General features: G+C 46.4%; 1 protein-coding gene across 1 annotated transcript in view; it reads right to left on the reverse strand.

Annotated features, from left to right (window-relative positions):
• Positions 1-25,501, reverse strand: part of trabd2a (TraB domain containing 2A) — a 130,262-nt gene that overhangs the window by 81,893 nt on the left and 22,868 nt on the right. Inside the window, exons 3-4 of the mRNA XM_031826043.1 lie at positions 3,872-4,018; positions 2,962-3,136 (exon numbers count right to left, since the gene is read on the reverse strand). Coding sequence (XP_031681903.1) covers positions 2,962-3,136; positions 3,872-4,018 — 322 coding nt within the window. The remainder of the gene's footprint in view (positions 1-2,961; positions 3,137-3,871; positions 4,019-25,501) is intronic.

Here is a 25,501-nt window from a genome sequence, read left to right on the forward strand (position 1 = left end):
GAGGGGAGGAGGTGGGCAGGGGGTAGTGGAGGGGAGAGGTGGGCAGGGGGTAGTGGAGGGGAGGAGGTGGGCAGGGGGTAGTGGAGGGGAGGAGGTGGGCAGGGGGTAGTGGAGGAGAGGAGGTGGGCAGGGGGTAGTGGAGGGGAGGGGGTGGGCAGGGGGTAGTGGAGGAGAGGAGGTGGGCAGGGGGTAGTGGAGGGGAGGAGGTGGGCAGGGGGTAGTGGAGGAGAGGAGGTGGGCAGGTAGTGGAGGGGAGGAGGTGGGCAGGGGGTAGTGGAGGAGAGGAGGTGGGCAGGGGTAGTGGAGGGGAGGAGGTGGGCAGGGGGTAGTGGAGGGGAGGAGGTGGGCAGGGGGTAGTGGAGGGGAGGAGGTGGGCAGGGGGTAGTGGAGGGGAGGAGGTGGGCAGGGGTAGTGGAGGGAGGAGGTGGGCAGGGGGGTAGTGGAGGGGAGGAGGTGGGCAAGGGGTAGTGGAGGAGAGGAGGTGGGCAGGGGGGTAGTGGAGGAGAGGAGGTGGGGCTAGGGGGTAGTGGAAGGAGAGGAGGTGGGCAGGGGGGTAGTGGAGGGGAGGAGGTGGGCAGGGGGGTTAGTGGAGGAGGTGGGCAGGGGTAGTGGAGGGGAGGAGGTGGGCAGGGGGTAGTGGAGGAGAGAGGTGGGCACGGGGGTGGTAGTGGAGGGGAGGAGGTGGGCAGGGGGTAGTGGAGGGGAGGAGGTGGGCAGGGGGTAGTGGAGGGGAGGAGGTGGGCAGGGGGTAGTGGAGGGGAGGAGGTAGTATGTGGTAAGAGTGGCAGAGAGAGGGTTTCTAACTCTCCAGAATGAGACTTGGCAGGAGTAGCCACAGCTCTCAGCCCCCGGCCCTCAGCTCTCAGCCCCACAGGCCCCCCCCTCTCAGCCCTCAGCTCTCAGCCCCCGGCCCTCCGCTCTCAGCCCTCAGCTCTCAGCCCTCAGCCCCACAGGCCCTCAGCTCTCAGCTCTCAGCCCCACAGGCCCTCCGCTCTCAGCCCTCAGCTCTCAGCCCCCGGCCCTCAGATCTCAGCCCTCCGCTCTCAGCCCTCAGCTCTCAGCCCTCCGCTCTCAGCCCTCAGCTCTCAGCCCTCAGCTCTCAGCCCCCAGCTCTCAGCCCTCGACCCTCTGCTCTCGTAGCTCCTTCAACATGAACTCTCCAAAGTTCACACCCTATTTAAACCTGCTTAGCTTCCAAGTCTCAGTTAAAGGAACCAAACAATGTGGCAACAAGTGGATTTCTGAATTTCAACCCTAAAACTGAGAACATTGCCGTACGAATCCCAGCCAACAGAGGTCGGAGGTCAAAGAGAAGGACTACAATACATCCAGCCAACAGAGGTCGGAGGTCAAAGAGAAGGACTACGATACATCCAGCCAACAGAGGTCGGCAGGTCAAAGAGAAGGACTACGATACATCCAGCCAACAGAGGTCAGAAGGTCAAAGAGAATGACTACGATACATCCAGCCAACAGAGGTCGGAAGGTCAAAGAGAAGGACTACAATACATCCAGCCAACAGAGGTCAAAGAGAAGGACTACGATACATCCAGCCAACAGAGGTCGGCAGGTCAAAGAGAAGGACTACAATACATCCAGCCAACAGAGGTCGCAGGTCAAAGAGAAGGACTACAATACATCCAGCCAACAGAGTTCGCAGGTCAAAGAGAAGGACTACAATACATCCAGCCAACAGAGTTCGCAGGTCAAAGAGAAGGACTACGATACATCCAGCCAACAGAGGTCGCAGGTCAAAGAGAAGGACTATGATACATCCAGCCAACAGAGGTCGGCAGGTCAAAGAGAAAGACTACAATACATCAAGCCAACAGAGGTCGGCAGGTCAAAGAGAAGGACTACGATACATCCAGCCAGCAGAGGTCGGCAGGTCAAAGAGAAGGACTACGATACATCCAGCCAACAGAGGTCGGAAGGTCAAAGAGAAGGACTACAATACACTACTTTAGACCAGAGCACATAGGGAGTAGGTTGTGATTTGGGGTGTAGATGTATGACTTCAGGCCTTGGAGAAGTGTTTTACCACCGCCCCAGGGAGTGAAAGAGTGAAGGAATACAGGGAGGATAAAGAGAGGAGATATACAGTCTGCTCATGTAAAGATGATTCACTTTTCATAGCTCTATACTGAATCAATCAATGGTCAAGTGGGCCCAATCATTAGAAAGGCAAACCACTACATTGTTGTAGGCTTAAACACACCAACCTAGAAATCATGATCCTTTCCCATCATATCTGACATTTAGAAGAGGGTAGTAGAACTCAGGGTGCAATCAACATCCCCATTTGTTTTTGTATTTATTAAGGATCCCCATTAGTTCCTGCCAAGGCAGCAGCTACTCTTCCTGGGGTTTATTATGGATCCCCATTAGTTCCTGCCAAGGCAGCAGCTACTCTTCCTGGGGTTTATTATGGATCCCCATTAGTTCCTGCCAAGGCAGCAGCTACTCTTCCTGGGGTTTATTATGGATCCCCATTAGTTCCTGCCAAGGCAGCAGCTACTCTTCCTGGGGTTTATTATGGATCCCCATTAGTTCCTGCCAAGGCAGCAGCTACTCTTCCTGGGGTTTATTATGGATCCCCATTAGTTCCTGCCAAGGCAGCAGCTACTCTTCCTGGGGTTTATTATGGATCCCCATTAGTTCCTGTCAAGGCAGCAGCTACTCTTCCTGGGGTTTATTATGGATCCCCATTAGTTCCTGCCAAGGCAGCAGCTACTCTTCCTGGGGTTTATTATGGATCCCCATTAGTTCCTGCCAAGGCAGCAGCTACTCTTCCTGGGGTTTATTATGGATCCCCATTAGTTCCTGTCAAGGCAGCAGCTACTCTTCCTGCGGTTTATTATGGATCCCCATTAGTTCCTGCCAAGGCAGCAGATACTCTTCCTGGTGTCCAGCAGATAATAGCCCATCATCATCATCACCCTCCTCATCATCCTCACTGACCTGCTCCGAAGGCGAAGAAGAAGCTGTTGTCAGGGTGCTCTTCCATCAGAGTCTTAACCCTGTTCCCCATCCTGTCGTTCCTCTTGTAGATCAGTTCCTGTCTGAAGTAGCTGTCTATCTCCTGGGCCGTTATCTGTTCGCTGGGGCGCAGGGTCACGTTGTTGAAGTTGGGGACCTGCAGAGGGATGATTTGCATTGTCATAATGGACATATTACACTCCAGTAAGCACAACGTAATGATTACATTTTAGCTGCTCAGGGTAGGGACAGGGTTAGGACAGGGTGGGGACAGGGTAGGGACAGGGTATGGACAGGGTTAGGACAGTGTAGGGACAGGGTGAGGACAGGGTTAGGGACAGGGTAGGGACAGGGTGGGGACAGGGTAGGGACAGGGTTAGGGACATGGTAATGGCAGGGTTAGGACAGTGTTAGGACAAGGACGACAGGGTGAGGACAATGTTAGGACAGGGATAGGACAGGGTTATTTTTTTGTATTTTTTTATTTTTTTCCCTTTATTTAACCAGGCAAGTCAGTTAAGAACAAATTCTTATTTTCAATGACGGCCTAGGAACAGTGGGTTAACTGCCTGTTCAGGGGCAGAACGACAGATTTGTACCTTGTCAGCTCGGGGGTTTGAACTCGCAACCTTCCGGTTACTAGTCCAATGCTCTAACCACTAGGCTACGCTGCCGCCCCGTTATGAAGTGTTATGGGTCATTAGTGTTAGGGGTCATTAGTGTTAGGGGTCGTTAGTGTTAGGGGTCATTAGTGTTAGGGGTCATTAGTGTTAGGGGTCATTAGTGTTAGGGGTCGTTAGTGTTAGGGGTCGTTAGTGTTAGGGGTCATTAGTGTTAGGGGTCATTAGTGTTAGGGGTTAGGAGTAACGGGGTCAGGGTGGTCGTAACTGACCTGAGAGGTGTCGTGGTTAAAGATGATGGAGTTGAGGTCTCCACAGTTGTAGTGCTTGATGAGGTCCTCAGTGGTATAGGAGCCCTGCAGACTGCCTGCTCTCACACTCTCCTGCTGTACAAGGGTCTGGTTCAGGGCAAAGATCACCTGGAGATGAGGAAGATATGCACATTGACTACATGAATCAATATTAAGAGGTAGGGAATCACATTGACTACATGAATCAATATTAAGAGGTAGGGAATCACATTTACTACATGAATCAATATTAAGAGGTAGGGAATCACATTTACTACATGAATCAATATTAAGAGGTAGGGAATCACATTGACTACATTAATCAATAAAAAAGGCTTTCCTAACACTACCCCCTCCCCTAACACTACCCCCCCTAACACGACCCCCCCCCTCCCCTAACACTACCCCCCTCTAACACTACCCCCCTCCCCTAACACTGCCCCCCCCCCCCTCTAACACTACCCCCCTCCCCTAACACGACCCCCCCTAACACGACCCCCCCTCCCCTAACACTAGCCCCCTCTAACACTACCCCCCTCCATTAACCTTCTGCCCAATGTATGTGTAGTATAGTGGTGGAGCTGTGTAGTATAGTGGTGGCTATGTGCAGTATAGTGGTGGATCTGTGTAGTATAGTGGATATGTGTAGTAGTGGATCTGTGTAGTATAGTGGTGGATCTGTTTAGTATAGGTGATATGTGTAGTATTGTGGTGGATCTGTGTAGTATAGTGGATCTGTGTAGTATAGTGGTGGATCTGTGTAGTATAGTGGTGGATCTGTGTAGTATAGTGGATCTGTGTAGTATAGTGGATCTGTGTAGTATAGTGGTGGATCTGTGTAGTATTGTGGTGGATCTGTGTAGTATAGTGGATCTGTGTAGTATAGTGGATCTGTGTAGTATAGTGGTGGATATGTGTAGTGTAGTGGTGGATCTGTGTAGTATAGTGGTGGATCTGTGTAGTATAATGGATTTGTGTAGTATAGTGGATCTGTGTAGTATAGTGGTGGATCTGTGTAGTATAGTGGATCTGTGTAGTATAGTGGATCTGTGTAGTATAGTGTTGGATCTGTGTAGTATAGTGTTGGATCTGTGTAGTATAGTGGTGGATTTGTGTAGTATAGTGGTGGATCTGTGGAGTATAGTGGTGGATCTGTGTAGTATAATGGATTTGTGTAGTATAGTGGATCTGTGTAGTATAGTGGTGGATCTGTGTAGTATAGTGGTGGATCTGTGTAGTATAGTGGTGGATCTGTGATGTTGTGGGGATGTTTTACTTCCAAAGGCCCTGGGAACCCTGTCAGGATAAATGGCATCATGGGCTCCATCAAGTACCAGGAGAGTTTAGGCTAAAACCTGTTGGATTTTCCAGCAGGACAACGATCCAAAGCACACCCCCAAATCCACACGAAAATGGTTCACTGACCATAGAATCAAGCTTTTGCAATGACCATCCCAGTCCCCTGACCTAAACCCCACTGAAAACCTGTGGAGTGAGCTGAAGACGAATCTGGGTTTGGCGGATGTCAGGAGAACGCTACCTGCCCCAATGCACAGTGCCAACTGTAAAGTTTGGTGGAGGAGGAATAATGGTCTGGGGCTGTTCTTCATGGTCGAGCCCCTTAGTTCCAGTGAAGGGAAATCTAAATGCTACAGCATACAATGTAATTCTAGAAGATTCTGTGCTTCCAACTTTGTGGCAACAGTTTTAGGAAGGCCCTTTCCTGTTTCAGCAAGGCAATGCCCCCGTGCACAAAGCGAGGGCCATACAGAAATAGTTTGTCGAGATTGGTGTGGAAGAACTTGACTAGCCTGCACAAAGCCCTGACCTCAACCCCATTAAACACCTTTGGGATGAATTGGAAAGCCGACTGCGAGGCAGGCCTAATCACCCAACATCAGTGCCTGACCTCACTAATACTCTTGTGGCTGAATGGAAGCAAGTCCCTGCAGCAATGTTCCAACATCTAGTGGAAAGCCTTCCCAGAAGAGTGGAGGCTGTTATAGCAGCAATGTTCCAACATCTAGTGGAAAGCCTTCCCAGAAGAGTGGAGGCTGTTATAGCAGCAATGTTCCAACATCTAGTGGAAAGCCTTCCCAGAAGAGTGGAGGCTGTTATAGCAGCAATGTTCCAACATCTAGTGGAAAGCCTTCCCAGAAGAGTGGAGGCTGTTATAGCAGCAATGTTCCAACATCTAGTGGAAAGCCTTCCCAGAAGAGTGGAGGCTGTTATAGCAGCAATGTTCCAACATCTAGTGGAAAGCCTTCCCAGAAGAGTGGAGGCTGTTATAGCAGCAATGTTCCAACATCTAGTGGAAAGCCTTCCCAGAAGAGTGGAGGCTGTTATAGCAGCAATGTTCCAACATCTAGTGGAAAGCCTTCCCGGAAGAGTGGAGGCTGTTGTAGCAGTAATGTTCCAACATCTAGTGGAAAGCCTTCCCAGAAGAGTGGAGGCTGTTATATCAGCAAAGGGGGGGGACCAACTCCATATTAATGCCCATGATTTTGGAATGAGATGTTTGACGAGCAGGTGCCACATACTGTAGTGTATATATATATAGAAAACATTTTTTTTTCTGCCCTCATGGGATCCTTTCACTCCACTCAAACTACCTAAAAAAAGTGCCAACTTTAGTGTGTCAATCGACTCTTAGGGGGTTAACCTGACAGTAAATCTCAGTAAGACCAAAATAACGGTGTTCCAACAAAGGTCCAGTGACCAGGACCACGAATACAAATTCCATCTAGACACCGTTGCCCTAGAGCACACAAAAAAACTATACATACCTTGACCTAAACATCAGCGCCACAGGTAACTTCCACAAAGCTGTGAACGATCTGAGAGATAAGGCAAGAAGGGCATTCTATGCCATCAAAAGAAACATAACATTTGACATACTAATTAGTATCTGGCTAAAAATACTTGAATCAGTTATAGAACCCATTGCCGTTAAGGGTTGTGAGTATAACAGTATAGCTTCCGTCCCTCTCCTCACCTTGAACCAGGTACCCTCTGCACACATAGACAACTGACACCCACAAAGCCCCACGAGGTCTGGGGTCCGCTCACCAACCAAGAAAAAAATGGGACAAACACCAAAGTGAGACTCTGCATGCAGAATTCTGCAAGAATATCAACAGTGTACAATGTAAACCACCAAATAATGCATGCAGAGCAGAATTAGGCTGATACCCACTAATGATCAAAATCCAGAAAAGAGCCGTTAAATCAACAACCACCTAAAAGGAAGTGATTCCCAAACCTTCCATAACAAAGCCATCACCTACAGAGAGATGAACCTGGAGAAGCTGGTCCTGGGGCTCTGTTCACAAACACAAACAGACCCCACAGAGCCTCAGGACATCAACACAATTAGACCCAACCAAATCATGAGAAAACTAAAAGATAATTACTTGACATGTTGGAAAGAATTAACAAAAAAACTGAATGCTAGAATGCTATTTGGCCCTAAACAGAGAGTACACAGCGGCAGAATACCTGACCACTGTGACTGACCCAAACTTAAGGAAAGCTTTGACTATGTACAGACTCAGTGAGTATAGCCTTGCTATTGAGAAAGGTCGTCGTAGGCAGACATGGCTCTCAAGAGAAGACAGGCTATGTGCACACTGCCCACAAAATGAGGTGGAAACTGAGCTGCACTTCCTAACCTCCTGCCCAATATTAGAGAGACATATTTCCCTCAGATTACACAGACCCACAATGTTTTTGAAAGCAAATCGAATTTTGGTGGCACACTGTGAAATACCAGTGTGCCATCACAACAGCAAGATGTGTGACCTGTTGCCACAAAGAAAAGGGCAACCAGTGAAGAACAAACACCATTGTAAATACAACCCATAATTATGTTTATTTATTTTCCCTTTTGTACTTTAACTATTTGCACATAGTATGATATTTATAATGTCTTTAATCTTTTGGAACTTTGGAATAAAGCCCTTAAATTGAAAATTGAATTGAGAGAGAGAGAGAATAGAGAGAGGAGAGTAGAGAGAGAAATGTAATGAAAGGAAAGCCTTGACTATGTACAGACTCAGTGAGCATAGCCTTGCTATTGAGAAAGGCCGCCGTAGGCAGACTTGGCTCTCAAGAGAAGACAGGCTATGTGCTCACTGCCCACAAAATGAGGTGGAAACTGAGCTGCACTTCCTAACCTCCTGCCCAATGTATGACCATATTAGAGAGACATATTTCCCTCAGATTACACAGATCCACAAAGAATTCGAAAACAAATCCAATTTTGAAAAACTCCCATATCTACTGGGTGAAATTCCACAGTGTGCCATCACAGCAGCAAGATTTGTGACCTGTTGCCACGAGAAAAGGGCAACCAGTGAAGAACAAACACCATTGTAAATACAACCCATATTTATGCTTATTTATTTTATCTTGTGTCCTTTAGCCATTTGTACATTGTTAGAACACTGTATATATATATAATATGACATTTGTAATGTCTTTACTGTTTTGAAACTTCTGTATGTGTAATGTTTACTGTTAATTTTTGTTGTTTTTCACTTTATATATTCACTTTGTATGTTGTCTACCTCACTTGCTTTGGCAATGTTAACACATGTTTCCCATGCCAATAAAGCCCTTGAATTGAATTGAATTGAATTGAAAGAGCGAGCGAGCGAGCGAGAGAGAGGGAGGGAAAATAAGAGGAAATTGCACCCACTGACCCACAGCATGACCCCACAGAGAAAGGATCACAGGAGGAACTGTCATTCGTTCAACTCTCACCTCTCTCTCTCTCTCTCTCTCTCTCTCTCTCTCTACTCCTCTCTACTCACCTCTCTACTCCTCTCTCTCTCTCTACTCCTCTCTCTCTCTCTCTCTACTCCTCTCTCTCTCTCTCTCTACTCCTCTCTCTCCTCTCTCCTCTCTCTCTCTCTCTCTCTCTCTCTCTCTCTACACCTCTCTCTCTCTCTCTACTCCTCTCTCTCTCTCTCTCACCTCTCTACTCCTCTCTCTCTCTCTCTCTCTCTCTCTCTCTCTCTCTCTCTCTCCTCTACTCCTCTCTCTCTCTCTCTCTCTCTCTCTCTCTACTCCTCTCTCTCTCTCTCTCTCTCTCTCTCTCTCTCTCTCTCTCTCTCTCTCTCTCTCTCTCTCTCTCTCTCTCTCTCTCTCTCTCTCTCTCTCTCTCTCTCTCTCTCTCTCTCTCTCTCTCTCTCTCTCTCTCTCTCTATTCCTCTCTCTCTCTCTCTCTCTCTACTCCTCTCTCTCCTCTCTCTCTGTCTCTCTCTCTCTCTCTCTCTCTCTCTCTCTCTCTCTGTCTCTCTCTCTCCCTCTCTCTCTCTCTCTCTCAATTCAATTTAAGGGCTTTATTGGCATTGTAAACCTATGTTAACATTGCCAAAGCAAGTGAAGTAGATAATAAACAAAAGTTAAATAAACCATTTGAAGTTAACAGTAAACATTACACGCATAGAAGTTCCAAAACAATAAAGACCGTACAAATAGTAATATTATGTATATATAGTGTTGTACTGATGTGGAAATGGTTAAAGTACAAAATGGAAAATAAATAAACATAAATATAGGTTGTATTTACAATGGTGTTTGTTCCCCACTGGTTGCCCTTTTCTTGGGGAAACAGGTCACATATCTTGCTGCTGTGATGGCACACTGTGGTATTTCACCCAGTAGATATGGGAGTTTATCAAGATTGGATTTGTTTTCGAATTCTTTGTGGATCTGTGTAATCTGAGGGAAATATGTGTCTCTAATATAGTTAAATGTTGGACAGGAGGTTAGGAAGTGCAGCTCAGTTTCCACCTCATTTTGTGGGCAGTGAGCACATTGCCTGTCTTCTCTTGAGAGCCAGGTCTGCCTACGGTGACCTCTCAATAGCAAGGCTATGCTCACTGAGTCTGTACATAGTCAAAGCTTTCCTTAAGTTTGGGTCAGTCACAGTGGTCAGGTATTTTGCCGCTGTGTACTCTCTGTTTAGGGCCAAATAGCATTCTAGTTTGCACACTTTTTTTTTTTTTGTAAATTCTTTCCAATATGTAAAAAGTAATTCTCTTTTTTTGTTTTGTCACGATTTGGTTGAGTCTAATTGTGTTGCTGTCCTCCCTCCTTATTTTTCTGTGTGAGCGATCTGCGCTCCCCACTCCACAACCGTAATGTAATGAGCTGAAAGGCCTGTGAGGCGAGGGCTGAGAAAAGCCTCTGAAGATGAAGTCTGGACAGAACAGATGGGTTTTGTTGAGGACTTGGGAGGCTGGCGGGGTGGCGATAGTCTAATTTGAGCAGCATAAAGCCGGACCCTTTTCATATGCAGAGTGCAAGCTTTGATCAAGAGCTGATGAAAGTCTGGGGAGTGGAGAGGTTGACAGGGGGGGGGGGGGGGGCTTTGTAGCAGACAAGAAGGCATCTGCTGAGCTCTGCCTTCTTCTCCTATACCATCCCCCGACTACAATGACTGCCAGAGGAAGAAATGTGTCATCTGAGCACTGTAGAAAACAACACATAAAAGAGGTCCCGGTGTAGGGGTGTGCATATAAATATATATTCATGTGCCCCCCCCCCCTCTATCCAGGCGTATCCCTGCACACATCACATAGCTGTGGCTGTGGATTCACTCGCTGCTTGATTGACCTTGTTGAGAAACAAATAAAGGAGATATATATTTTTTGTTGTGAGGGGATTGTGATCAATGGTGGGGGTTGATGAAGAGCTTTTGGGGGACCTAGAGTGTAGTGATCCAGGCTAGCAAGAGCCACTGGGGAAAACACAGGAGGATTCCATGGTGATACAAAACGTAGCCATGTGTCCAACAGGACTCACAGAAAACAAGCAGGCAAAAATGTTCATAATCACTGAGATCAGGGACTAGGATGCTGGGTTAAATTTTTTGAAATTTAACTAGGCAAGTCAGTTAAGAACAAATTCTTGTTTACAATGACAGCAGTTTAACTACCTTGTTCACAGGCAGAAAAACATATATATTTTTTTAACCTTGTCAGCTCAGGGATTTGATCTTGCAACCTTTCAGTTACGGGCCCAACACTCTAACCACTAGGCTACCTGCCACCTCTACACTCTAACCACTAGGCTACCTGCCGACCCTACACTCTAACCACTAGGCTACCTGCCGACCCTACACTCTAACCACTAGGCTACCTGCCGACCCTACACTCTAACCACTAGGCTACCTGCCGACCCTACACTCTAACCACTAGGCTACCTGCCGACCCTACACTCTAACCACTAGTCTACCCTGCCGACCCTACACTCTAACCACTAGGCTACCTGCCGCCTCTACACTCTAACCACTAGGCTACCTGCCGACCCTACACTCTAACCACTAGGCTACCTGCCGACCCTACACTCTAACCACTAGTCTACCTGCCGGTTTACATCTCAAAGGACTGCATGAAAGCAAGCAATAGAGTTGGAGGTTAGTTTGCTAGTATCAGTCCTTGATGACTGATGACTATTAACTACTCAATTAATAACCATAGCAGTAGTTTAATTACTCAAGCTTACTATTTCTAAATCAATTAGCAAATACTCCTATCTGCCTTTCTGTAGCGGGTGATAGTCCAGGATATTGGAGACGCTCTTCTACCTGACAAGCCTCCTCTCACTATGGCTTCATCCTTAATGGAACCCTATTCCCTACGTAGTGCCATCTATTTGACCAGAGACTATAGTCCAAAGTAGTGCACTATGTAGGGAATAGGGTGCCATTTGCTTCTACCTGACAAGCCTCCTCTCACTATGGCTATATCCTTACTGGAACGCTATTCCCTACATAGTGCCATCTATTTGACCAGAGCCTATAGTCCAAAGTAGTGCACTATGTAGGGAATAGGGTTCTATTTGGGACAATCATGATGATTCCAGCAGCCAGCCAGCCGAATGGTCTCTTGGGCAGAACCCGAGGACAAATGAAGACGTCCTGTTAGTCCAACTGTTTGTTTTATTTCCTCCATGTTACGTATGACAAAGAAACCCTCAACTTTATGGTCTGTCAGATCCTTCCTTTCTATTCAATGTTATTTTATTTAACAAGGCAAGTCAGTTAAAGAACAAATTCTTATTTACAATGACGTGTACCCGGGGAACAGTGGGTTAAACTGCCTTGTTCCGGGGCAGAACGTCAACTCGAGGATTCGATCCAGCAACCTTTCAGTTACTGGCCCCAACGCTCTTAACCACTAGGCCTCCTGCCACCCATAACCATAACTCTTCTGATCAGGTAGAATTCAACTCACAGAAGCTTTACAGAAAATGCAGACAGAAATAAGAAATGTCTCGGCAAAGACGTTCTGGCGTAAGCATGTTTAATGACTGCTACAGCTGTACACTCTTAGAAAATTTGATTCCAAAAGGGGCCGTTCAGCTGTCCTCATAAAGGAACCCTTTTTGGTCCCAGGTAGAACTCTTTTGGGTTCCATTTTTTTTTAAACTCTGTGAAAAGGGTTCTACATGGAACTCAAAAAGGTTCTACCTGGAACCAAAATAATTCTACCTGGAATCAAAAATGGTTCTTTAAAGGGTTCTCCTATGGGGACAGCTCAACAACCCTTTTAGGTTCTAGATAACACCTTTTTTTCCTTAAGTGTATATTTCCAGGGTGATATAAGTAGACATACCTGTATTCAATGACTGCCACAGCTACATATTCTCCGGGGTGATATAAGAAACGAGTGTGCTTCTTGTACTGAGACTCAAAGTACTGCTTTAACAGCCAAGTGTTAAACACAGCTACGAAAAGCTAAGCTATGAAATGAGGAAAGATGAGAATAGGAGCAGAATAATTCTAAACAGACTGCCTGTTAGTTGAAGAGAACAATGTAGCTTTGTCCCAAATGACAGGATTAGAGTGGAGTGGTAGAGAGGTTACTGCACGATGGTTTAGAGGTGGCTAAAATTAGAACAGTTCGCCTAATTTAAATTTTGTGACAAGACAAGCAAGTATAGTGAATCCTTATACCATCTAAACCACTGTGAAATATCTTTTCAATCATCAAAAATATTTTATTTTCAGCTGTTTGATAAAAGAGACACAAAAAACTAAACTTAAGAACGGGATGCATAGAGATAGCGACATAGAACAGATCTACCACTTCTTAAAGTTGCGTTCAATGAGAATGACAGATCTATAACTCACATTTCTAAGTGAATGTGGTCAGGTCGCCCCAAAAAGTTACAAACTGCAGCTTTAAATTTAGTCTGTCACTCATAAAAAAGTATTTTGTTCTACTAAACTGGTCTTTACGGCAAAATAACCGAACCAATACTCAGAAGAAAGGGCCGCATTGTGTAGTGGTAGCAGCAGTAACTCGTCAATGGCCTATGCTCCTCACAGGAGCCAATGGCCTACGCTCCTCACAGGAGCCAATGGCCTACGCTCCTCACAGGAGCCAATGGCCTACGCTTCTCACAGGAGCCAATGGCCTACGCTCCTCACAGGAGCCAATGGCCTACGCTCCTCACAGGAGCCAAGGGCTTGAGTCGGGTAAGTCAGTAGCTGATTGGTCTAGGAGAGATTTTAGGTACACAGCCTGTAGTTTAGCCTGGCATCAGCCATGTCCTGTAGTTTGGCCTGGCATCAGCCTTGTCCTGTAGTTTAGCCTGGAATCAGCCATGTCCTGTAGTTTAGCCTGGCATCGGCCATGTCCTGTAGTTTAGCCTGGCATCAGCCATGTCCTGTAGTTTAGCCTGGAATCAGCCATGTCCTGTAGTTTAGCCTGGAATCAGCCATGTCCTGTAGTTTAGCCTGGAATCAGCCATGTCCTGTTGTTTAGCCTGGCATCAGCCATGTCCTGTAGTTTAGCCTGGAATCAGCCATGTCCTGTAGTTTAGCCTGGCATCAGCCATGTCCTGTAGTTTAGCCTGGCATCAGCCTTGTCCTGTAGTTTAGCCTGGCCTCAGTCATATCCTGTAGTTTAGCCTGGCATCAGCCATGTCCTGTAGTTTAGCCTGACATCAGCCTTGTCCTGTAGTTTAGCCTGGCCTCAGTCATATCCTGTAGTTTAGCCTGGCATCAGCCATATCCTGTAGTTTAGCCTGGCATCGGCCATAACCTGTAGTTTAGCCTGGCATCAGCCATATCCTGTAGTTTAGCCTGGCATCGGCCATGTCCTGTAGTTTAGCCTGGCATCAGTCATGTCCTGTAGTTTAGCCTGGCATCAGCCCTATCCTGTAGTTTAGCCTGGCATCGGCCATATCCTGTAGTTTAGCCTGGCATCAGCCATATCCTGTAGTTTAGCCTGGCATCGGCCATGTCCTGTAGTTTAGCCTGGCATCAGTCATGTCCTGTAGTTTAGCCTGGCATCAGCCATGTCCTGTAGTTTAGCCTGGCATCGGCCATATCCTGTTTGACATGGCATCAGCCATATCCTGTTTGACCTGTGGTTGAGGACAGAATCCTTTTTACAAGACCACACTGTAGCAGTCAGAGCAAGTTAGACGGGATTATTTGACGAGGCGGTTTAGTGGAGCAAGGTAGAGGAGTTTGACCAGAGTTTGACCACACTATGCAGCGGTTGGCTCTCCTCAACTTCTAGTGCTCTGAAGCCACTTCCTCTGAGACCTCCGTGGCCCATTTTGCACTCAACTAAAGAGACTTTCTGGAAGTCAAAAGATACTTCACTTTCCCAACGTCAATTACTAACCCATTTTTACAACCTCACTACAAATTCTGAGGTTTGATCCTGAATGAGCCCGTCTTGGTCTGCCCTCTGTACTGAGGGTTGATCCATAATGAGCACGTCTTGGTCTGCCCTCTGTACTGAGGGTTGATCCATAATGAGCCCGTCTTGGTCTGCTCTCTGTACTGAGGGTTGATCCATAATGAGCCCGTCTTGGTCTGCTCTCTGTACTGAGGGTTGATCCATAATGAGCCCGTCTTGGTCTGCCCTCTGTACTGAGGGTTGATCCATAATGAGCCTGTCCTGCTCTGCTCTCTGTACTGAGGGTTGATCCATAATGAGCCTGTCCTGCTCTGCTCTCTGTACTGAGGGTTGATCCATAATGAGCCTGTCCTGCTCTGCTCTCTGTACTGAGGGTTGATCCATAATGAGCCTGTCCTGCTCTGCCCTCTGTACTGAGGGTTGATCCATAATGAGCCTGTCCTGCTCTGCTCTCTGTACTGAGGGTTGATCCATAATGAGCCTGTCCTGCTCTGCTCTGCTCTCTGTACTGAGGGTTGATCCATAATGAGCCTGTCCTGCTCTGCCCTCTGTACTGAGGGTTGATCCATAATGAGCCCGTCTTGGTCTGCTCTTTGCTCTTCCCTTTCCCACTGTCAATTACTAACCCATTTTTGACAACCTTACTACAAATGTTAAGGAGTGATCCTGGATGAGCCTGTCCTGCTCTGCTGTCTGTACTGAGGAGTGATCCTGAATGAGCCTGTCCTGCTCTGCTCTTCTGTCTGTACTGAGGAGTGATCCTGAATGAGCCTGTCCTGTCCTGCTCTTCTGTCTGTACTGAGGAGTGATCCTGAATGAGCCTGTCCTGTCCTGCTCTTCTGTCTGTACTGAGGAGTGATCCTGAATGAGCCTGTCCTGCTCTGCTCTTCTGTCTGTACTGAGGAGTGATCCTGAATGAGCCTGTCCTGCTCTGCTCTGCTGTCTGTACTGAGGAGTCATCCTGAATGAGCCTGTCCTGCTCTGCTGTCTGTACTGAGGAGTGATCCTGAATGAGCCTGTTCTGCTCTGCTCTTCTGTCTGTACTGAGGAGTGATCCTGAATGAGCCTGTCCTGCTCTGCTGTCTGTACTGAGGAGTGATCCTGAATGAGCCTGTCCTGCTCTGCTGTCTGTACTGAGGAGTGATCCTGAATGAGCCTGTTCTGCTCTGCTCTGCTGTCTGTACTGAGGAGTGATCCTGGATGAGCCTGTCCTGCTCTGCTCTGCTGTCTGTACTGAGGAGTGATCCTGAATGAGCCTGCTCTGCTCTGCTGTCTGTACTGAGGAGTGATCCTGAATGAGCCTGTCCTGCTCTGCTCTGCTGTCTGTACTGAGGAGTGATCCTGAATGAGCCTGTCCTGCTCTGCTGTCTGTACTGAGGAGTGATCCTGAATGAGCCTGTTCTGCTCTGCTCTGCTGTCTGTACTGAGGAGTAATCCTGAATGAGCCTGTTCTGCTCTGCTCTGCTGTCTGTACTGAGGAGTGATCCTGGATGAGCCTGTCCTGCTCTGCTCTGCTGTCTGTACTGAGGAGTGATCCTGAATGAGCCTGTTCTGCTCTGCTCTGCTGTCTGTACTGAGGAGTGATCCTGAATGAGCCTGTCCTGCTCTGCTCTGCTGTCTGTACTGAGGAGTGATCCTGAATGAGCCTGTTCTGCTCTGCTCTGCTGTCTGTACTGAGGAGTGATCCTGAATGAGCCTGTCCTGCTCTGCTGTCTGTACTGAGGAGTGATCCTGAATGAGCCTGTTCTGCTCTGCTCTGCTGTCTGTACTGAGGAGTGATCCTGAATGAGCCTGTTCTGCTCTGCTCTTCTGTCTGTACTGAGGAGTGATCCTGAGGAGGAATAAATCCCTCACCACAGCTTGAGTGTTCTCTGCTTTCCCCTATACCCTGAACAACACGGCCTGTCACCAGTCTGTCAACTCTTGTTCCAGAACACTTACAGTGTTCTGTGTTCTGTTCAACTGAGGGAAAATTCTCCAGCAGGAAGACAAGACCACACCTGTGTTCAAATCCTGCTTAAGATCTTTCAAATCCTTTTTCTCTAGCCTTGCCTGGAGTGCCAGATGGGTAGGTTTTTACATTTTTGGGACAAATGTAGGAATATAATTTGAGCCAGTTTGAATCCTGCAGCATCAGGAAATGTCAACTATTGTGTGGATTATAATTATTTTTGTTGGGGTTCATTTAAAAACTTTTACAGGAAAATCTAGTATAAAATTACACATTTCAGAAGCATTTGTAAGCCTCAAATACACTGCAACAGGGTGATCAAATTAAGATCCAAACCACACATCTGTAGGTTCATTCTGATTTTATATTTGTTTAACTAGGCAGTTCTTATTTTCAATGACGGCCTAGTGGGTTAACTGCCTTGTTCAGGGGAACAGTGGGTTAACTGCCTTGTTCAGGGGAACAGTGGGTTAACTGCCTTGTTCAGGGGAACAGTGGGTTAACTGCCTTGTTCAGGGGAACAGTGGGTTAACTGCCTTGTTCAGGGGAACAGTGGGTTAACTGCCTTGTTCAGGGGAACAGTGGGTTAACTGCCTTGTTCAGGGGAACAGTGGGTTAACTGCCTTGTTCAGGGGAACAGTGGGTTAACTGCCTTGTTCAGGGGAACAGTGGGTTAACTGCCTTGTTCAGGGGAACAGTGGGTTAACTGCCTTGTTCAGGGGAACAGTGGGTTAACTGCCTTGTTCAGGGGAACAGTGGGTTAACTGCCTTGTTCAGGGGAACAGTGGGTTAACTGCCTTGTTCAGGGGAACAGTGGGTTAACTGCCTTGTTCAGGGGAACAGTGGGTTAACTGCCTTGTTCAGGGGAACAGTGGGTTAACTGCCTTGTTCAGGGGAACAGTGGGTTAACTGCCTTGTTCAGGGGAACAGTGGGTTAACTGCCTTGTTCAGGGGAACAGTGGGTTAACTGCCTTGTTCAGGGGAACAGTGGGGTTAACTGCCTTGTTCAGGGGAACAGTGGGTTAACTGCCTTGTTCAGGGGAACAGTGGGTTAACTGCCTTGTTCAGGGGAACAGTGGGGTTAACTGCCTTGTTCAGGGGAACAGTGGGTTAACTGCCTTGTTCAGGGGAACAGTGGGTTAACTGCCTTGTTCAGGGGAACAGTGGGTTAACTGCCTTGTTCAGGGGAACAGTGGGTTAACTGCCTTGTTCAGGGGAACAGTGGGTTAACTGCCTTGTTCAGGGGAACAGTGGGTTAACTGCCTTGTTCAGGGGAACAGTGGGTTAACTGCCTTGTTCAGGGGAACAGTGGGTTAACTGCCTTGTTCAGGGGAACAGTGGGTTAACTGCCTTGCTCAGGGGAACAGTGGGTTAAATGCCTGTTCAGGGGAACAGTGGGTTAACTGCCTTGTTCAGGGGCAGAACGACAGATTTTTACCTTGTCAGCTCGGGGAGTTGATCTTGAAACCTTTCGGTTACAAGTCCCTGTTCCGCCCTTATCACCATCAGATGTGAGTCAGCCTGGATTTGAACCAGTGACTGTAGTGATGCCTCTTGCACTGAGATGCAGTGCCTTAGACCACTGCGCCACTCGGGAGCCAGGCAATATCAATAAAACACTACCTTAAGCATTTAAAAATATTTAAAATGCTACTTGAACCCAGGTCTGGACCAGACTACAGCAAGGCATGATGGTTGGACAGGCCGGTAAATCTCTTGTTTAAAGCCCGCTGACATTATCTCTGCAGTCTGTCGTCTAGCTGCTCCTCTTTGCTCTCCACACCTTCCTACTGGATCCCACAAGCCCCTCAGAGGCTCAATCAGAGACTCCAGCAACAGTCCAGGTCTTCACATTTGACCCCTGCATTCCTATGGGGGGGGGGGGGGCTAATGAGTAGAGGGATCAGCAAGTAGCAGGGACTAAATCCTCATTACGGATTACTCAAGTCTGACTCAGGCATGCCTTTGATGGTTCTTTATTAACTTTCCAATCCTGACTGGGACAAAGGGAAGAGTAGTATGGGGTGCTAGTCCACAGACTTCCTATATGACAACAGGAAAGTAAGCGGCGCTATAGTAGGTTTCCCTTATTTCACAACATCATTCATGAAAAAGTGCTGAAAGAGTCAGTCAATCGATGTGTTCAGTAATTTACAATGTAACTGAAGTCTCTAGCAACTGAACAGAAAACAGCTTTTGTAGAAATTTGACACAGAGAATGTTGGTCTATTTTGGGAGACCTGCTTTGTCAGTACAGCTACAAAACCAGCCCTGTACAGATGTAGGATCTTAATTTGAGCCAGTTTTTTTTACAGCAGGAAGGCAATCCTGCAGCATCAGGAAATGTTAAGTATTATGTCGACTATAAATCATGGGCGTTTTTGTAAGGGGTTGATACATTTTTCACAAGGGAAAATCAAGTCTGAAATGTCAACGTGGACATTACAAACTTTAGAAGCCTTTTTAAAACTCAAATACGCTACACATTCTCAGCAGCAAAAGAGGGATCAAATTAAGATCCTACATCTATAAATACATTACACACATACATAAATAAATAAAATGCAGATTGACAATCAACCAAGGTTTTAAATTGGAGAGTAACCTGTTTGTATGTATGGGGAATGAGAGAGAGTAACCTGTTTGTATGTATGTAAATGAGAGAGTAACCTGTTTGTATGTATGTAAATGAGAGAGTAACCTGTTTTCATGTATGGGGAATGAGAGAGAGTAACCTGTTTTCATGTATGGGGAATGAGAGAGTAACCTGTTTTCATGTATGGGGAATGAGAGAGTAACCTGTTTTCATGTATGGGGAATGAGAGAGTAACCTGTTTGTATGTATGTAAATGAGAGAGTAACCTGTTTGTATGTATGTAAATGAGAGAGTAACCTGTTTGTATGTATGGGGAATGAGAGAGTAACCTGTTTGTATGTATGTAAATGAGAGAGTAACCTGTTTTCATGTATGGGGAATGAGAGAGAGTAACCTGTTTGTATGTATGTAAATGAGAGAGTAACCTGTTTTCATGTATGGGGAATGAGAGAGAGTAACCTGTTTTCATGTATGGGGAAGGAGAGAGTAACCTGTTTTCATGTATGGGGAATGAGAGAGAGTAACCTGTTTTGTATTTATAGGAATGAGAGAATGGTTTTCTGTCATGTTATGGGGAAAATAAACAAACATTTTGTTCCCGGGTGGACAAGCCTGATGACTCACACTAAATTCCACCGTTGCTCTGTTGTTCTCCACATACTTCAGTCAGAGACAGCCATCATTATAGTCATTTGTGGTGAAGCCAAAGACACATTTTCTAACTGCCGCTCTACCCAGAACCAACAGGTTTCTGGACCAATTGGACAGTCTAGAATGTGTTTGCATTCGGTGAAGTGTCAGGGAGGTACTCAAGATCCAGACAGACGACTCATTGGCGGGGGAGAAGATGAGGTCGTTGGGCGAGAGCAAGGAGTCTGGGTGGCCAGGCAACGGGACGGGCTGAGACTGTTTAGATCAGGGGTGACAAACTGATTTTCCCCTGTGGGGGGGGGGGGGGGGCGCATTCGGTCTTCAACCAGGTCCAGAGGGGTCGCACTGAAAATGGGTTATATTTCCTCCCTAAACACAGTCTTTCGTCCGTTTTGCTCCCTGACTGTCTAGCTTTCATTTAGGTGATTATTAGCGAACTGGACACAGTCAAGATACTGTATGAATGTAGGTCGATTATCATTTCTACAGTTTCTCGCAGGGTCTTTCACGGGCCTTTCATAACGACAACAAAATGAGGGAGGGACTCAATTCAGAAGTCCATTGAGAAAAAAACAGGATTGTGAGGGTAAAAATACAAGCAGAACCAAAACACACATCAATCTGGGGGCTGGCCATTGACCCAGGGCCATCATTATAATCTGACCCAGGGACATCATTATAATCTGACCCAGGGACATCATTATAATATGACCCAGGGACATCATTATAATCTGACCCAGGGACATCATTATAATATGACCCAGGGACATCATTATAATCTGACCCAGGGACATCACTATAATCTGACACAGGGACATCATTATAATCTGACCCAGGGACATCACTATAATCTGACCCAGGGACACCATTATAATCTGACCCAGGGACATCATGTTAATCTGACACAGGGACATCATTATAATCTGACACAGGGACATCATTATAATCTGACCCAGGAACATCATTATAATCTGACCCAGGAACATCATTATAATCTGACCCAGGGACATCATGTTAATCTAGAGGACAGCATGTGTTAAACACAACATAGCAACAGACCAGAGCACTGACTTTATCCACTGATCTCTGTGAGAGTCGTTATAAAGAAAGAGTCATTATATAGGGGCCAACAATACATGTTGTTGTAAATGTTAACATTGTTTACTCTTCAGGGCGGTAGCTAGTCTAGTGGTTATTGCATTGGGCCAGTAACCGTAAGGTTGCTAGTTCAAATCCCTGAGCTGACAAGGTTGTTGTTCTGCCCCCTGAATAAGGCAGTTAATTCACTGTTCCTAGGACTGTCACTGTAAATAAGAATTTGTTCTAAACTGACTTGCCTAGTTAAGTAAAGGTAAAATAAAAATTCTGTCCTGAATCACTTTAGTGGTTCCATAGGCACAACATTGTGAAAACCCAATATTGTAAGACAAACACTTTGTCAGTCCAACTCAATCAATCAACCGATCTCAGATCCATTATCCTGAACTCTTTTATAACCGTCTCTCTGTAGTGTAGATAGATGGAGTCCGAGTCCTAAATGGCACCCTAATAGTGCCCTACAGGGAATAGGGACACTACCCAGTGTTTAGGTGCCCAGGCTACAAGGGTTCACCCTTCTACATCTGCACAGCCGTAAGGTCACTAATACACTTCCTATTTGAACCACATGTGCTCAGAGGTCACGTAAACATTTTCTTTCTTAAACTCTTCCAATGAACAGTGTTTGTCACATCGTTGAGGAACCATGTGAAACGATGCGTCTCTGATTGTAAATACCACACATGGAGGTTTGTATAGCACCATATTAGGAGAGAGAATCCAATCCAGAGTTCTAGATTATTTCCAGACAGGGTTCTGTCAATTTTCCGTCTTTCTATGCAGAAGACCAGCTTAGAATGGACGACATGAGGGTCTTTTACAGAAGATGGAGAGAGAGAGAGAGCGATCGAGCAACAGACAGCGAGAGTGAGAGACAGAGAGAGTGACAGAGCGAGAGAGCGAGAGAGAGAAGAGAAAGATGTAATGAATTTAGGGCAGAGAGGAACAGTGGGCTTGTTGTCCACAGCTTTTATGATGTCAGCTACCAAAGCCAGACAAAGACAAACAGCAAAATGATCCTGAAAACTCAGCCTGCCATTTCATCTGAGAGGGAGGAGTTCTCCCTGATAACCCAGTGTCACGCCCTGGTCGAAATATATTTTGTTTATCTTCATTTATTTGGTCAGGCCAGGGTGTGGCATGGGAAGTGGTTCTCAATCAGAGGCAGGTGTTTATCGTTGTCTCTGATTGGGAACCATATTTAGGCAGCCATATTCTTTGAGTTTGTCGTGGGTGATTGTCCTTAGTGTCCTGATGTCCTTGTTCTGTGTTAGTTTACACAAGTATAGGCTGTTTCGGTTTTCGTTACGTTTATTGTTTTGTAGTGTTTGTGTTTAGTGTGTTTGTCATTAAACATGAATCGTAAACTACACGCCGCATTTTGGTCCGACTCTCCTTCACACCTAGAAAACCGTTACAGAATCAACCACCACAACAGGACCAAGCGGCGTGGTAACAGGCAACAACAGCAGCAGGAGCAGCGTGACAAGAATTTCTGGACTTGGGACGGGAGAGGACCCATGATCATCGCTTTTGTTTTGTTGGCGTTGAGTGAGAGGTTGTTTTCCTGACACCACACTCCGAGTGCCCTCACCTCCTCCCTGTAGGCTGTCTCGTCGTTGTTGGTAATCAAGCCAACTACTGTTGTGTCGTCTGCAAACTTGAGTTGGGAGGCGTGCATGGCCACAGTCGTGGGTGAACAGGGAGTACAGGAGGGGGCTGAGCACGCACACTTGTGGGGCCCCAGTGTTGAGGGTCTGCGAATTGGAGATGTTATTTCCTACCTTCACCACCTGGGGGTGGCCTGTCAGAAAGTCCTGGACCCAGTTGCACAGGGCAGGGTTGAGAACCAGGGCCTCCAGCTTGTAGATGAGCTTGGAAGGTACTATGGTGTTGAATGCTGAGCTGTAGTCAATGAACAGCATTCCTCTTTTCCAGATTGGATAGGGCAGTGTGCAGTGAGATGGCGATTGCATCGTCTGTGGACCTGTTGGGGCGGTATGCAAACTGAAGTGGGTCTAGGTTGTCCGGTAGGGTGGAGGTGATATGATCGTTGACTAGCCTCTCAAAGCACTTCACCATGACTGAAGTGAATGCTATTAGTCATTTAGTTCAGCTACCTTTGCCTTCTTGGATACAGGAACAATGGTAGCCATCTTGAAGCATGTGGGGACAGCAGACTGGGATAGGGAACAATTGAATATGTCAATTGAATACACCAGTCAGCGGGTCTGCGCAAGCTCTGCGGACGCGGCTAAGGATGCCGTCTCGGCCAGTAGCCTTGAGAGAGTTAACACACTTAAATGTTTTACTCACGGAGAAGAAGGGGCGCAGTCCTTGTTATCGGGCCGCGACGGTGGCACTGCATTATCCCAAAGCGGGAAAAGATGGTGTTTAGTTTGTCTGGAAGCGTGACGTTGTTGTCTGTGACGTGGCTGTTTTTTGTTTTTGTAGTCTGTGATTTCCTGTAGACCCTGCCACATACATCTCGTGTCTGAGTCGTTGAATTGCGACTCCACTTTGTCCCTGTACTGGCATTTCGCTTGCTTGATTGCCTTGCGGAGGGAATAACTAAACTGTTTATATTCAGCTGGTTAAATGTGTTAAATACGATGGTTCGCGCTTTCAGTTTTGTGCGAATGCCGCCATCCAGCCTCGGTTTCTGTTTAAGGTAGGTTTTAATAGTAACAGTGGGTACAACATCTCTAATTCACTTCTGTATAAACTCACTCACTGAATAGGTGTATAGATCGATGTTGTTCTCTGAGGCTGACTGGAACGTATCCCAGTCCACGTGATCAAAACAATCTTGAAGCGTGGATTCCGATTGGTCAGACCAGTGTTGAACGGTTCTAGTCACGGGTACATCCTGTTTTGAGTTTCTGCCTATTAGATGGTAGGAGCAAGATGACGTTGTGGTCAGATTTGCCGAAGGGATGGCGGGGGAGGGCCTTGTATGCATCGCGGAAGTTAGAGTAGCAGTGATCGAGTGTATTACCCCTGCGAGTACTGCAATCAATATGCTGATAGAATTTAGATAGCCTTGATCTCAAATTTGCTTTGTTAAAATCCCCAGCTACAATAAATGCAGCCTTAGGATATATGGTTTCCAGTTTACATAGAGTCCAGTGAAGTTCCTTGAGGACCGTCTTGGTGTCTGCTTGACGGGGAATGTACACAGCTGTGACGATAACTGACGAGAATTGTCTTGGGAGGTAATATGGCCGACATTTGATTGTAAGGAAATCTAAGTCGGGTGAGCAGAAGGACTTGAGTTCCTATATGTTGTTATGATTACACCATGAGTCGTTAATCATGAAGCATACAGCCTCGCCCTTACTCTTCCCAGAGAGGTGTTTATCTCTGTCGGCGCGATGCATGGAGAAGCCCGGTGGCTGAACTGATTCCGACAACATATCCCGAGAGAGCCATGCTTCCGTGAAACAGAGGATGTTACAATCTCTGACGTCTCTCTGGAAAGCAACCCTTGTTTGAATTTCATCTACCTTGTTGTCAAGAGACTGGACATTGGCGAGTAGTATACTCGGGAGTGGTTGGCGATGTGCACGTCTACGGAGCCTGACCAGGAGGCCACTCCGTCTGCCCCTTCTGCAACGCCGTTGTTTTGGGTCGGCTTCTGAACAGAGGATCCGCTTCGGGAATGTCGTATTCCTGGTCGTAATGTTGACGTTGCTCTTATATCCAATAGTTCTTCCCGGCTGTATGTAATATTTGTCACGCCCTGACCCTAGATTGCTTTGTATGTTTCTATTTTTCGTCAGGGTGTGATGTGGGTGGGTATTCTATGTTGTATGTCTAGGTGTTGTGTTTCTATGTTAAGGCCTGGTATGGTTCCCAATCAGAGGCAGCTGGTTATCATTGTCTCTGATTGAGAACCATACTTAGGCAGCCTGTTTCCCCACTTCTGTCTCTAAAATAAATATGCATCATGAACGCGTACGACGCTGCACTTTGGTCCTCTTCACCTTCTTCAACCCACGACAGCCGTTACAATAAGACTTCAGATTTCCTGGGGTAACAATGTAAGAAATCATTTTCATACAAGAAGCTTCTTCTATGTAAATGATCAGTACAATAAAATAAGACCCAAATGGAAAGTGAACCAGATGGTCATCTTTAGCCCCATGAAATCGGCTCAATAACTTCATGCTTGCTCAAACTTCTACTAAAAATGCATTAACCTGTATTGTCAATAGAGATTTCCATTTAAATAAATTATTACCATTATGTTGCTATCATTGTTTGATTGAATAATGATTCAATAATGCATACATGACTGTCTTAATTATTTTGCCGAGGTATTGTTTTGGTATTGTTTTGGTATCGAGTATTGTGATAGTAAACCTGGTATCGGGTATCGATGTCAAAATTCTGGTGACAACACTATTGTGTATCTATTTATTGTCATTTGAGTTTTGAAAAAAACGACATAAATGTCTGTCAATCTTGGCAGGCAGTACTCTGTCTATGAATTTCACCGTGGTTACGTTGAACTAAATATGCTCCTCTGCATCTCTGCTAAAATCTGAAAGGAATGTGAGTCTTATTCAGTACATTTAGTAATAGCTTGCTTTTCTAAAGTCTAGCAACCCTTACCAGCAGGCATGCCAGCTAACATAGTTAGA

This window comes from Oncorhynchus kisutch, linkage group LG6, assembly GCF_002021735.2.
Source record: "Oncorhynchus kisutch isolate 150728-3 linkage group LG6, Okis_V2, whole genome shotgun sequence".
Taxonomy (NCBI): domain Eukaryota; kingdom Metazoa; phylum Chordata; class Actinopteri; order Salmoniformes; family Salmonidae; genus Oncorhynchus; species Oncorhynchus kisutch.